General features: G+C 37.4%; 1 protein-coding gene across 5 annotated transcripts in view; it reads left to right on the top strand.

Annotated features, from left to right (window-relative positions):
* Positions 1 to 14,914, top strand: part of LOC107718737 (tripartite motif-containing protein 3-like) — a 32,452-nt gene that overhangs the window by 8,957 nt on the left and 8,581 nt on the right. For 2 of the 5 annotated variants that reach the window (XM_016525954.1, XM_016525950.1), the window contains exons 1-2: positions 5,232 to 5,422; positions 14,409 to 14,590. In XM_016525954.1, coding sequence (XP_016381440.1) covers positions 14,445 to 14,590 — 146 coding nt within the window. In that variant the 5' untranslated portion in view covers positions 5,232 to 5,422; positions 14,409 to 14,444. Of the gene's footprint in view, positions 1 to 5,231; positions 5,423 to 12,654; positions 12,741 to 14,408; positions 14,591 to 14,914 lie in introns of those variants that run through there. The other 3 variants (XM_016525952.1, XM_016525951.1, XM_016525953.1) reach the window with 2 other exon arrangements.

Genomic DNA, 14,914 nt, shown 5'->3' with positions numbered 1-14,914 from the left:
TTGTCAGTTGGCCAGCATAGTTAAGGAAATGTACTTACATTTGTAAGTTTTTATACAGTAGCTTACAGTGCAGGACCTCTTAACATGTTGAACTCACTGACAGATATAACTGAGAAGAGAAGAACTGATTTTAAGAATACCTAAAGGAGTCTTCCTTTTGAAGACAGCTGACTGTGAATGCCAGTGTTCATGTGAAGCAGCATGAGAAAAGAGAGTCCCAGTGCCACTTGAGCAATGCATGGATGTGTTTGCATTATGCATGTGTGTGTTTGATGTGATCAAGCGTGCTGTAATGCGATAAAATGAGCATGACAACGTGCACATCCTCTACAAAACAATCGTTTTAAAGCATTCTCAAGTCATCTTACTTCCCCGCAGGCTTGTTGGGGTTTATTTTGAATCTGAATTATTCCCAAGAGATCAGTGTGTTGTGTTATTTCTGTCAGTATAAGGGGTCTTAGGGAGAATTAGTCTTTCATGGCTTGGTTTCAGATACTATTGACTATTGTTCCTTCATTATGAAGGTGTTTCTGAGAAAGAGAGCGCGAGAGAGAAATGGGGGAAGGAGGAATTAATGAAGGGTCAGGAGAGCTTGAAAAAATGCTGCCACACACAGCATGAATACTGATGGTGAGCTAAGTTGAATAAATGATCAAATTTAATGTTCCTGTTGAGTACAGTTTGGTAGCACAACTCCTTTGCTAATTCACTACATTTATGCATTTGGCATATGCTTTTAAACATTCAAAGTAAACATTTCATTAGTTCATGCATTCCCTGGGTTATTGAACCTATGACCTTGGCATTGGTAGCGCCATGCTCTACAGTTTGAGCTAAAGGCATACTAAATCAAATCAATTGGCCATACTTAACTTTAATAATATTTCATAAACATGCTGACTCCCAGCTGTCAACATGAAACCACATTCGTAACAGATTTTACTTGCATAATGTGATGTATTTTCAACTTAAATTGTTATTCAATAGGGAAAAAAGTGCAGCACCTACTCATTGAGAATTGGTTGGATTGGATTTGCGCTATACTGCAAAAGACCTGAATGAGAGTTCTGTATAATATTCTCTGAATAGCTTTTTGTGATTGGTTAATATATTAAAATAGACTACTGTCTACATGATGTCACTGGAATAGGAAACTCATTTCAATTAATTTTGATTTGGATGAAAGATTACAAAGGCATTTTTTCTTTGGAATAACAAATTAATGAATCATACACAATAAGAACAGGAATGTTTTTTTTTAAAGTTACATTTTGTTTTGTAAAAGATCATATTGAGAATGATTCATCCATGCATATTTCATTTTTTAAGTTTTTGAAATTTTTAATCAAAACATCATAGCTCGATCTTGCGATCATGCAATTGACAGTCTCCTCTTTGATATTCCAGACTTCTCCAATCATCTAGTTTGCTTAAACCCCACCTCCATCTAATCAACAAACAATAGATAGAACCAAGTCCCCACCCTAATTTTTTTTTTTTTTTCATTTTCGATAATGTTTTTTCTTTTTCTTGGATGTAAGTCACAATACAGAAGAAAAGATCTGTCGCTATTTCCGTTTCATCATATGTCATTTCTACACCACCTGTGACGTCAAATGGAATTGCAGAAATAAAGATTCTTTCAGCTAGTCCCGCCCCAAACTCACGCCATTGGTTGAGCCAGAAATTGATGTACCAGGCTTTTTGAAAGCACCACAACCACACTCTAATTGGCTTACTTAAAGCTGTGTCCGCACATTAAAGTGCAAAAGCAGAAAATATTTAACAAAATAAAGATTACCCACTTAAAATCCAAAGAAAAATCAAATGTTTGCATTACGCAACATATTAATCGAATGTATCTTGTAATGCCCTTGGCAGTGTTTTATTATTGCATGTTTGCTCTGCTTTTTTATTTAATTTTTTTATTTTTTTGATGGATGCGTCAGAGCCCTCCAGAACCGCAGCCCCTCTGAACTCTCAGGGGTCTGGTCCTCTACTCACTATTCAGAAAACACTTTTTCAGTCCTGAACCACAGAATGAGGACACTTCTGCATAATTTATACTCCTAAACTGATAAACATACTGTATAAGTGAGTTTTTCCACTGAAGCGCCAGAGGCTGATCCGCAGGGTGACTCACACCCATCTGCAAAAAGCACATGTGCATTAGCTTCATTAAAACTCTCCACTTTACATATGGCAAATGCTTTATTAAATGGAGAAGTCTTTGACCTGTTTGTTGGTATTGTTTATATGCTTAAGGCATTAAGTGTTTTTAAGCATCTCCTCTGAAGACACACACACACACACACACACACAAAAAAACATTAGTTATTTGAAGGATCAGATTATTTCTGACCCATCTCATGTACCCAGCTATCCATGCTTTCCCTCCAGAAATATTCCCACAGTACAGAGAGTGAGAGAGATAGATAGTAAGAAATGATTAGGACATGCAAATTAGCTATTCATGGTCTACTGTCAGGATGAGGTCCAGTTAAAGGGATAGTTCACCCAAAAAAGAAAATTACCCCATGATTTACTCACCCTCAAGCCATCATAGGTGTATATGACTTTCTTCTTTCAGACGGTGTACAATCAGAGTTATATAAAAAATGTCCTGGCTCTTCCAAGCTTTATAATGGCAGTGAATGGGGGTCGAGATTTTGAAGGCCAAAAAAGTGCATCCATCCATCATAAAAAGTGCTCCACGTGGCTCTGGTAGGTTAATAAAGGCCTTGTGAAGTGAAGCGATGCGTTTGTGTAAGAAAAGAGCTATAAATGAGAAACCACTGAGCAAAAAAAATTAATCTAGGGTGACACTAGCTTATGAATGTAAAAATGAAAACAGTGGAGCACTAAACTCCCAAATCTGTGTAATGACCACTACAAGACTGTGACATAGGTAGAGCAAGATCTTTCTCTCTCTGTTGTATCCCTCTCTCTCTCATGTGCCCTGCGGTATCCTGACAGCATTCTGTTGAGTCATGTTTCCTGCGGCATGATTACCTCTCCCTCTCTGCAATTGCAGTGACATGCTGTATTACATAACTGGACACAGTAAGAGGACGGTGCCTGAGGGCTCCATCTGAGCCGAGTGGACTAGACATGGCATCTTATTGCACTTTATGTAAAGATTAATGAATGCAATCATCAGGAAACTTTAATTACGCTTCACTGTTTGTGCTGTGTGGGAGCGCTCCATATGTTTGGTTATTGCACAGCTGATATACGGAAAATATATGAAGATATTATTTGGAAATTAATCTCTCCAGTTAACTGGAATGACTGAATTTGATGGAATTTAATTGGAATAACTGGCATTGCAGAATGGAACTAATCCTGGTTTGCTGTAGAGTTTCCCACAGCGCTATCCCACAGTTCCTTGCTGTTTGTGTAAGCACAGCCAGTTACTGATCTACTGGACAGTGCAAAACCTTTGACAGATGATATTAGCCCGCTTAGGATGTCAGGAAATTGCAGTGGATATGCATTTAAGATTTCAGTTGGCTGCCCCTCATGATCTGGTTCAACAAAATTCCCCCTTTTTTGGGGGGAGGGGGCCAGTAAGTTCTGGGTGCCTCTACATGGGAGCGAGCAAGCAATATTTATCATGTCAGCCCAGATCATCAACCACAAAGCTACTCTGTCACAAAGATCATAAATATACACACAGGTTTCTCTGTCTTACATTTCCCTTGCACACAAGTTACAGCATGTATTCTCCCACATACAAAGACAATTCCATGATTAAAAAGTCCAGCTTCACTTGTGCCTGCTGTGTTGGTACAAGTTTGGAGTCAGTCAGAGGTGTGGGTGTTTTCTGAAAACCAGCCACCGTGGGAGAAATCAGACAGTCAATCCCTTCAGATTAATGACTGTTGATGTTTTCCATTTAATCTCGAACTGCTCTGCTGATGGATTAAATATGTCATTCAATCAGAAATATTTTAAAATAAATTTTTAAACAAATAAATAATTACATTCATAAATATGCAAAAGTATATGTATTAGATATATGTAATATGTATGTATATGTAAAGTATAGGCCTTTATATTTTGATACATACATGAAAGTATTGTTTATTAGTAAATATTAATGTTTTTTATTAAATGTTTGTCAATTTTATTTAATGGTTTATTATTGATTTTTATTATTATTTTATTTCTCATGAATCAGAGGTATTGAAATTCACAATCCTGCAATCTGGAGTCACTCCACCCAGATGTAATGACATCATCTCTTATATAACCATCATACCGAGCCATTGTTTTAAAGGGGTCATATGATGCGATTTCATTTTTTCCTTTCTCTTTGGAGTGTTACAAGCTCTTGGTGCATAAAGAAGATCTGTAAATTTGCAAAGACTAAAGTCTCAAATCCAAAGAGATATTCACGCACTGGATAGCTGGCTAATCAGAGCACACCTCGCTTTTCAGACCGATTAGTTTTGTAAAAATCGACGCGTTTCAGAAGGCGGGGCAGGAGCAAGCAACAATAATGTACAGTATGTGGAAAATAATGTGTTTTTTTTACTTTAAACCGCATAAACACATTTCATTACACCAAATACACAAAATAATGTTCTTTTTAGCAGCATCATATGACCCCTTTGACTTTATATGTCAGTCAGTTCACAAGCAAGCAAAAGCAGGACAGTGCCCGGAGCTAAACCAAGATTAACATTCATTTTGATGATTTTGTCATGTCAAAATAGTTGAACAATAAAGGGAACATAAATAATCTTGCAGAAATGAAACATCCCACACTTTTTGTGACTCAAAAAGATTCACATTTACTCACTTAAAAGTGCATTTTGGAAGGTAGAAGCAGCTTTATCCACCTAGTAGCTTTTTCCTTTAAAAGCAGGTGCACTGTGAACTGAACACTTTTTTTTGTGGTGCACTACAACTCAAAGTATTGTCAAACTAAACTGAAGTCTTTTTATATGATCATTATTGTGTATTGTTCATCATAAGCTTTCACACACACTAAAGTGCTTGCAACTAAAAAGCTAGCATTCAACTCAAATCCTCTCCCTTTCCCAACCCACCCAATCTGTCAGTAGGAATTGTTTCTCTCTGAGGCAATCCATGCCTTTGGGAAGATAACACTGAACGGCCAATTGCAGCAGAGCTTGTGGGAGGAGCAAAGGCTCTGCATTCAGCCTCAGCCAATGGCGTAGCCTAGTAGACAATGGTTTGGCTTTAGCCAACCGCCCCTTTGTGACATCACAGCTGTTGCTTGGGCAGTGAGAGTGCACTAGGCGTGGGGACAACGAGCGGTGCGTTCATCTGGGGAGGGGATCTAGAGACAGAGGGAAGGGGATCTGTTGTGCTATTCAGCCACCAGGCCCTGCTGAAATCTCAGAAAACAACAATGGAACCTGCCTGAGAAGCATCCACTTTGCTTTTGAGTGTAAGTGTGAGTCCCCTTTAATCCTCTAGTGTGTTTCAGTCTTGGTGTTTGCACGTGAACGGTCGTCTGTGTGTTCACTGGAGCAGTGAAGAGCTGTGGCTATGAAAGAAAAGAATGCTTTTGTTTCTGTCTCCGGTTCCCTTCCTAAAGCTGGTCAGAGTTGGTCTGAGGTTTAGGAACGATTTCATGCTTTGGTTGGTAACATGTTCATGCCTTCACTGCCTAGTCTGATTTTACCAGGTTTTTAGGAGACGTGCATGTGCGAGAGCAGTAAGAATATATGCTTTGAGGTTGTTCATGGGTAAAATATAATTTTTTTGAGAGGTTAAAGCAGCTCTAGTTCTGGAAGTCTAGGTCATGAGTTCAGCATCCCATGGAATCTTGATGGATGTCAGAAGCAGTTAGATGCGTGCTGAGTGTGTTTGAAAGGTGTATACACATGTGCCATGCACACAGTGACGAGTGGGAGTGTACTGTGGGATAATTTTGTAAGAGGCTGCATGATACAATTGCTGATTGTTGTTCTTTTTTTTTTGAACAACGACACAGTGTTTGATTTCTCAATTGAGGCTGTATCTGGGTCAGGGTTGCTGACCGCTGACCTGACCCCTAAGGTCTTGCAGATCTCGTTTCAGTGGAACAGGTGAATTTATATCACCCTTCAGCGTTTGGAGCAAATCATGTCACTTATATTGTGTTGGTTGGCAAGCATCTGGGTCAATGACAGAACATTCCTTTTTGTTCATATCTGTTAAATTATATATACATAAAAAAAAAAATATATATATATATATATATAATGCAGTTTTATACAATTACTTGAATGCACTTTTTTATTTCTTCATATCTATCTATCTGTCTATCTATCTATCTATTTGTATAAATGCATGCATGTATGGTTAGGGTTTTAGGTGTTAGAGTGATACATCTGTCCTTTATATTATAAAAAAATAAATTCTTGAAAATAAAAACCTTAATAGTTTGGCTATTATTATTATTAACTATTAACTTTTAATAAATTAAAAACCTGTTACAGTAGGAGGATTATATTTAACTAAAACTTAAACCATAAACAAAGTTCCCTTGCTTGATACAAAATAGAATTTTAACTGAAATACTGAATATATATATATATATACAGTATATATATATATACATATATATATACTTTCAAATAAAAAACAGATGCAATATGGATAAACAAATGATAAAGCTTGGCTTATTGAATATCAGGTCCCTTTCTACGAAAGCACTTTTTGTAAATGATATGATCACTGATCATAAACTAGATGTGCTCTGTTTGACAGAAACCTGGCTAAAACCTGATGATTACATTATTTTAAATGAGTCTACCCCCCAAGATTACTGTTATAAACATGAGCCGCGTCCAAAAGGTAAAGGGGGAGGTGTTGCTTCAATTTATAACAATGTTTTCAGTATTTCTCAGAAGGCGGGTTTCAAGTATAACTCGTTTGAAGTAATGGTGCTTCATATAACATTATCCAGAGAAACAAGTGTTAATGATAAATCCCCTGTGTCGTTTGTACTGGCTACTGTATACAGGCCACCAGGGCATCATACAGACTTTATTAAAGAATGTGCTGATTTTATATCCGAGTTAGTGCTGGCTGCAGATAAAGTTTTAATTGTTGGTGATTTTAATATCCATGTTGATAATGAAAAAGATGCATTGGGATCAGCATTCATAGACATTCTGAACTCTATTGGGGTTAGACAACATGTCTCAGGACCTACTCATTGTCGAAATCATACTCTAGATTTAATACTGTCACATGGAATTGATGTTGATGGTGTTGAAATTATGCAGCCAAGCGATGATATCTCAGATCATTATTTAGTCTTGTGCAAACTTCATATAGCTAAAACTGTAAATTCTAATCCTTGTTACAAGTATGGTAGAACCATCACTTCTACCACAAAAGACTGCTTTGTAAGTAATCTTCCTGATTTATCCCAATTCCTTAGCATTTCCAAAACCTCAGAACAACTTGATGATGTAACAGAAACTATGGACTCTCTCTTTTCTAGCATTTTAAATACAGTTGCTCCTTTACGCTTAAGGAAGATTAAGGAAAACAGTCTGACACCGTGGTATAATGAGCACACTCGCACCCTAAAGAGAGCAGCCCGGAAAATGGAGCGCAGCTGGAGGAAAACAAAACTAGAGGTATTTCGTATTGCTTGGCGGGAAAGAAAACCTATCCTACAGAAAAGCATTAAAAACTGCTAGATCTGATTACTTTTCTTCTCTTTTAGAAGAAAACAAACATAACCCCAAGTATTTATTCAATACAGTGGCTAAACTAACGAAAAATAAAGCATCAACAGGTGTTGACATTTCCCAACAGCACAGCAGTAATGACTTTATGAACTACTTTACTTCTAAGATCGATACTATTAGAGATAAAATTGTAACCATGCAGCCGTCAGCTATAGTATCGCATCAGATAGCTTGCTATAGATCGCCTGAGGAACAATTCCACTCATTCTCTACTATAGGAGAGGAAGAATTGTATAAACTTGTTAAATCATCTAAACCAACAACATGTATGTTAGACCCTATTCCATCTAAGCTCCTAAAAGAGGTGCTTCCAGAAGTCATAGATCCTCTTCTGACTATTATTAATTCATCATTGTCATTAGGATATGTCCCCAAAACCTTCAAACTGGCTGTTATTAAGCCTCTCATCAAAAAACCACAACTTGACCCCAAAGAACTAGTTAATTACAGACCGATCTCGAATCTCCCTTTTCTGTCCAAGATACTAGAAAAGGTAGTATCCTCACAATTATATTCCTTCTTAGAGAAAAATGGTATCTGTGAGGATTTCCAGTCAGGATTTAGACCGTATCATAGTACCGAGACTGCTCTCATTAGAGTTACAAATGACCTGCTCTTATCATCTGATTGTGGTTGTATCTCTCTATTAGTGCTATTGGATCTTAGCGCTGCGTTTGACACTATTGACCACAACATTCTTTTGCATAGACTAGAAAACTTTGTTGGCATTAATGGAAGTGCATTAGCATGGTTCAAATCGTACTTATCTGACCGCCATCAATTCGTAGCAGTGAATGAAGAGGTATCATATCGATCACAAGTGCAGTATGGAGTACCTCAAGGCTCAGTACTAGGGCCATTACTCTTCACGCTTTACATGTTACCCTTGGGAGATATTATCAGGAAACACGGTGTTAGCTTTCACTGTTATGCTGATGATACTCAGCTCTATATTTCTTCGCAGCCCGGCGAAACATACCAATTTGAAAAACTAGCGGAATGCATAGTCGATATAAAAAACTGGATGATGAGTAATTTCTTACTGCTAAATTCTGAAAAAACAGAGGTGTTAATTATAGGACCTAAAAACTCTGCATATAATAACCTAGAACACTCTTTAAGACTTGATGGCTGCTCTGTCAATTCTTCGTCATCAGTTAGGAACCTAGGTGTGCTATTTGATAGCAATCTTTCGTTAGAAAGCCACGTTTCTAGCATTTGTAAAACTGCATTTTTCCATCTCAAAAATATATCTAAATTACGACCTATTCTCTCAATGTCAAATGCAGAAATGTTAATCCATGCGTTTATGACCTCAAGGTTAGATTATTGTAATGCTTTATTGGGTGGTTGTTCTGCACGCTTAATAAACAAACTCCAGCTGGTCCAAAATGCAGCAGCTAGAGTTCTTACTAGAACCAGGAAGTATGACCATATTAGCCCGGTTCTGTCAACACTGCACTGGCTCCCTATTAAACATCGTATAGATTTTAAAATCTTGCTAATTACTTATAAAGCCCTGAATGGTTTAGCACCTCAGTATTTGAACGAGCTCTTGTTACATTATAGTCCTCCACGTCCGCTGCGTTCTCAAAACTCTGGCCATTTGATAATACCTAGAATATCAAAATCAACTGCGGGCGGCAGATCCTTTTCCTATTTAGCGCCCAAACTCTGGAATAACCTACCTAACATTGTTCGGGAGGCAGACACACTCTGTCAGTTTAAATCTAGATTGAAGACCCATCTCTTTAACCTGGCTTACACATAACACACTAATACGCTTCTAATATTCAAATCCGTTAAAGGATTTTTAGGCTGCATTAATTAGGTCAACCGGAACCGGGAACTTTTTTCATAACACCCGATGTACTTGCTACATTGTTAGAAGAATGGCATCTACGCTAATATTAGTCTGTTTCTCTCTTATTCCGAGGTCACCGTTGCCACCAGATCCAGTCTGTATCCAGATCAGATGGTCACTGCAGTCACCCGGATCCAGTACGTATTCAGACCAGATGGTGGATCAGCACCTAGAGAGGACCTCTACAGCCCTGAAAGACAGCGGAGACCAGGACAACTAGATGAGCCCCAGATACAGATCCCCTGTAAAGACGACCCCTTGTCTCAGACGACCACCGGGACTAGACCACAGGAACCAGATGAGTCTTCTGCACAATGTGACTTTGCTGCAGCCTGGAATTGAACTGCTGGTTTTGTCTGGCCAGAGGAGAACTGGCCCCTGACTGAGCCTGGTTTCTCCCAAGGTTTTTTTCTCCATTCTGTCACCGATGGAGTTTTGGTTCCTTGCCGCTGTCGCCTCTGGCTTGCTTAGTTGGGGACACTTCATTTCCAGCGATATTGTTGACTTGATTGCAAATGATTGCACAGATACTATTTAAACTGAACTGAGCTGAATGAAGACATCACTGAATTCAATGATGAACTGTCTTTAACTGGAAAATTAGTGTTTACTATTGTCATTTTGCATTATTGACACACTATTTTCCTAATTAATGCTGTTCAGTTGCTTTGACACAATCTGTATTGTTAAAAGCGCTATATAAATAAAGGTGACTTGACTTGACTTGACTTGATTATAACGGAACTTTGAGAGATCGCGTTAAACTGAAATGAGTGACGTTTTTTTAGTGATTATAAGCGGAGCGCTCTTTTTTTTTGTTTTTTTTGTCATGGTTGAAAAATGAATGGAAGTACACAGACCTAATACTACTACTAATAAATTGTTTTAATTAATTTTATTTAAATTATTTTTGAAGATCGAAGTTTAAAGATTTTGAAATAAATTCTCAATCTGTTTTTGCTGTCTGTTTTCTCTGCTACAGATTGTAAAACTAATGAACTGGACGGCATACTGAAAAACACCTCAAGGTTCTGCCTGCATTCCTTTTATGTTCTCTGGGTTACGCTGAACACGAGTGTGTGCCCGGATCCTGGCGGCGGCTGTGAAAAACACATGCGTGCATGAGCATTATTTGCTTTTGAGTGAGAAATCACGTGTGTGTGCTTTGTCGGGGACGTCCTGCGGTGGCTGGCGTAGTGACCATCCCCATACCCCACCCCCAACGCTCAAAACTGGCGATGTCCAGGGTGCCGAGTCCTCCGCCTCCTGCAGAAATGACCAGCGGCCCTGTGGCCGAAAGCTGGTGTTACACACAGGTGAGTGTGTGTGTGTGTGTGGTTCTGGGTCAATTGGTGAATCTGTATACTCTGTGACAGGGTTGCTCAATTCTGGTGGTCTATCTTCAGAGTTAGTTCCCCGTCTAATCCAACACACCTGAACCAGCCAATCAAACTTCATGGGCTTATTTGAAAATTACTGGCAGGTGTGTTTGAGCAAGACTGGAACTAAATTGTGCAGGAAGCTTGATCTTCCAGGTGTAGATCTGAGCACCCCTGGTATTAAGTCATATTAAGTCTCGTCCGATGCTAAAAATGTCTGATCAACAGGCCCATGTGGGATCTACATCCTTTTTTTTTCTCTGCTGAATGGAATTAGAAGTAGTTTTGAAATAACATTTTAAAGGTAAAAATGACCTTTGTTAATTAACTCATGTGTTGTTTCAAATCCCTGTGACTTCATTCTGTGAAACACAAAAGGAGTAGTTTATCAGAATGTTAATGTTGCTCTTTTTCATTCTGGGAAAAAATAAATACATGTTTGCAGTATTATGCTCACCAAGGCTGCATTTATTTAATCAAAAATAAAGTAAAAAAACAGAATAACTGTTTTCTATTTGAATGTTTTATAATGTATATTTTGTAATGTATATAATTTATTCCTGTGATGCAAAGCTGGATTTTCAGCATCATTACTCCAGTCTTCAGTGTCACATGATCTTAAGAAATCATTCTAATATGCTGATTTATTATCAGTGCTGGAAACTGTTGTGCTGCTTAAGATTTTTTTGGAACCTGTGATACTTTTTTTCAGGATTCTTTGATGAATAAAAATTTGAAAAGAAGAGCGTTTATTTAAAATAAAAAACAGAAATAAATTATATTTTAAAGGATATTAAAATAGAAACCATTATTTTATATTGTAATAACATTTTGCAAGATTCCTGTTTTTTATTTTTTTGTATTTTTGATCAAATATATGCAAGCCTTGATGAGCATAAGAGACTTCTTTAAAAACATTACAAGTCTTACTGATCCCAAACTTTTGGCCGGTAGTGTGTGTGCGTGTGTGTGTGTATATATATATATACAGTGGGTACGGAAAGTATTCAGACCCCCTTAAATTTTTCACTCTTTGTTATATTGCAGCCATTTGCTAAAATCCCACTGTATATATATATATATATATATATATATTGATATATATATATATCAAACAAAACTGTTTCATTACTTATATATATTTTAACAATGTTTGCCAATATTTATATTTTAAATAATGTAAAAATGTCTGCCAAATCAAAGTCATGAGGTTCAAGCAAAATGATGTCAATCATATAGAGGACCCTTGCAGACCCTCATGACAGTGTGTCAATAAGTCTCTTAAAATATCAGATAATATGACATTTTTATGACTAGACAAGGTTAGTTCAGGTCAAATGTCATGTGGTGTGACTCCCCAAAAACGTAATCATATTTATCATTAATAAATGTATGATATATTTAAAAAATACTTTTTACAGTAAAAAATATATTCAAAATAATGATAAAGTGTGTACTCTCAAATGTAAAACTAAATTTATTTTGTTATATGTCATTGACTGCAGGAAGGGTTCTGCACTTATTTTCAAATGTGTTTCTCATTTCCAGCAAATCTCATTTATAAATATGTTTTGCAACATGTTTAGTCACATGATCATGATTCTACATTCTACATCTGAGCCCCCGTCAGCCCAGATACCTGCTCTGGCTCCTCTTTCTGTGTTGTGCCACAAGAATCTCAGGCATCCGCTGCTGGACATGACCCCTTATTAAGCCTGCCCCACTGAGACATACATCTAAATATAGCCTGCATTCATCAACACATCAGAGACGGTGAGGGGGTTTGGGGGACGAGGACTATAGAGGGTGGGCAAAGGGAACTGGTATCAGCCGTGTTTAAAGCTCTCACGCTACCATCACTCATATGTCCATGAGAGCACATGTCAGTCCTGCTGAATTATCAGAGCAGCACTGGGACCAGAGGCACTGGAGTACTGAGAACAAGACACTCGCTGTCAAAACATGGCAAAGAGCAGAAGTGAGAGACTGAAAGAGTGATAATGAAGCACTGGCCTGCAAACTAATCAGATGGAGAAACGTTCCTGAATTAAAGGCCTTATTTTATGTTTCTGTTGAATCTGACTTGTAAGGGAGAGTGGGGTAAGAAGTGTCGCCCCCTTAATCTAGTAAATTGTGCATAATTTTAGATGGCACGTCTTTTTTTGAGCCAATAGAATATCTCATGGTTTGAAAGATCACTTTGCCAATCAGATTTGAGAACCAGAACAAACTGTTGTATAAATATATATATAACAACTAAGTAATGATTAAATTTCTTTTAGAATTTTTATCTAAATTGTTGTAACATGACTAAAACTAAAGCTGAAATAAAAATGTATTCAAATTATATAAACATATTTTTAAAAATTCCAAAACTGCATCTAAAAGTTGTATAAAGTGTTTTTTTCTTTGATCTTTGATCATGTATTACACTCCTGATGCGAACATATTAATCATATACAGCTGACCGTGATTGACAGATACACATGAAAAAAGTGAAAATGTTTTCATTTATTTATGCTAAAAAAATTGCATTTCCTGCCAGATAAAGTTATTTGTCAATGCAAATATATTGAAATCTAAAAAAAAAATAAAAAATACCATATGCATGTTGGTGAATTGTACATATGAATTATTTGACTGAGTAATTTATTCAAATACCCATTAATTGTTAATTGGACTATTTGTTCAAAAATGGTAGCTGTGGGGTATAGTGTGTCAGATATGTTGCTTCCAAATGCAGGAAATACTATTACAAAAGGTTAAATAATTTCACTACATTCGCTATATAACGTGCAGCAAAATGAAACTTTAAAATGGAATTGTGCATTGGTAATGGTATGTTTAATTTAGATTGGTCTCATTTATGTTAATCTTTTATTTTTACTCCGTTGAAAGGTGGTCTTATTTCTATGGCCCAATGTTAGACACTTTTTAACATCCTGAAGTAGAATTAATCCTGAAATATTAGTTGTACCTCTGTCTCATATCTCTTTGCTTAGAGGACAACTAAAGTAGAAAGTGGCACAGCATGTACCACCATTGTCAAGAGCCAGTAAACACAGCAGTAGTTCATGTCCTTGTATCAGTACTTATCTGTCTGCCCGCCGTTGTTGAGTCTCATCTGGAAAAGTGGCATGAACATTGACAGCATCTGTTTGCCTCCAGAACTCCATAATCCAATTGTCCATGCTCTTCTCTTCTGATGAAATGCAGTGTGTTCTTTGGCCTGCAGAATAACAGTTATTTTCCTATATTAAAGTTGCTGGTTTGGTAGCAGCTCAGCAGGCGTCACCTGCCAGCTCACTCTCATGTATTCCTCTTCATATTAGCGGTTGTCTTTTCATGCCATACTATGAGCCTCTACCTCATTTCAAAGTTAAAATGATAAAGCGTTGTGGGTTTTTCTTTTTCAGTAACATAGCATCTTCTTCATTTCAGGTTAAGGTGCATCCTGGCCCCCGGCCACCTCTGTGGATGTCTGTCACCATGGCGAAGTTTGAGACCGGCCGCACAAGCCCAGTGGTCCGCCAGATAGACAAGCAGTTCCTGGTGTGTAGTATCTGTCTGGACCACTACCACAACCCCAAAGTCCTGCCCTGCCTGCACACCTTCTGCGAAAGGTCTGTGATTGTTGCCATAATTACTGATAGCACAGTCCTTCATCTTGAAAAAAATAATTCTGGTCATTTAATTTATTAATTTAGCTGACAATATGCAAGTGGTTGGAAAAAGTGGAAATCAGGATTAGGCATGAAATAATGCCTTCAGAATCATTATGTGAAAATCAGATGTGAGTTGACCAAATGGCAGTTTTTCTGCTGTTTAATGGTAATACAATGATTTTTCACCTTAAAAATTGAACTATTAGCACCCCCAAATTAGTAAGAAACAAGTATTGGATTTCATTCAACAAATATGATGTTGTCATACAGTATTTGTGGTGT

Source organism: Sinocyclocheilus rhinocerous, unplaced genomic scaffold (genome assembly GCF_001515625.1).
Source record: "Sinocyclocheilus rhinocerous isolate Xijiao unplaced genomic scaffold, SAMN03320098_v1.1 scaffold1655, whole genome shotgun sequence".
NCBI lineage: Eukaryota > Metazoa > Chordata > Actinopteri > Cypriniformes > Cyprinidae > Sinocyclocheilus > Sinocyclocheilus rhinocerous.
This window is presented reverse-complemented; position numbering and strand designations above follow the sequence as displayed.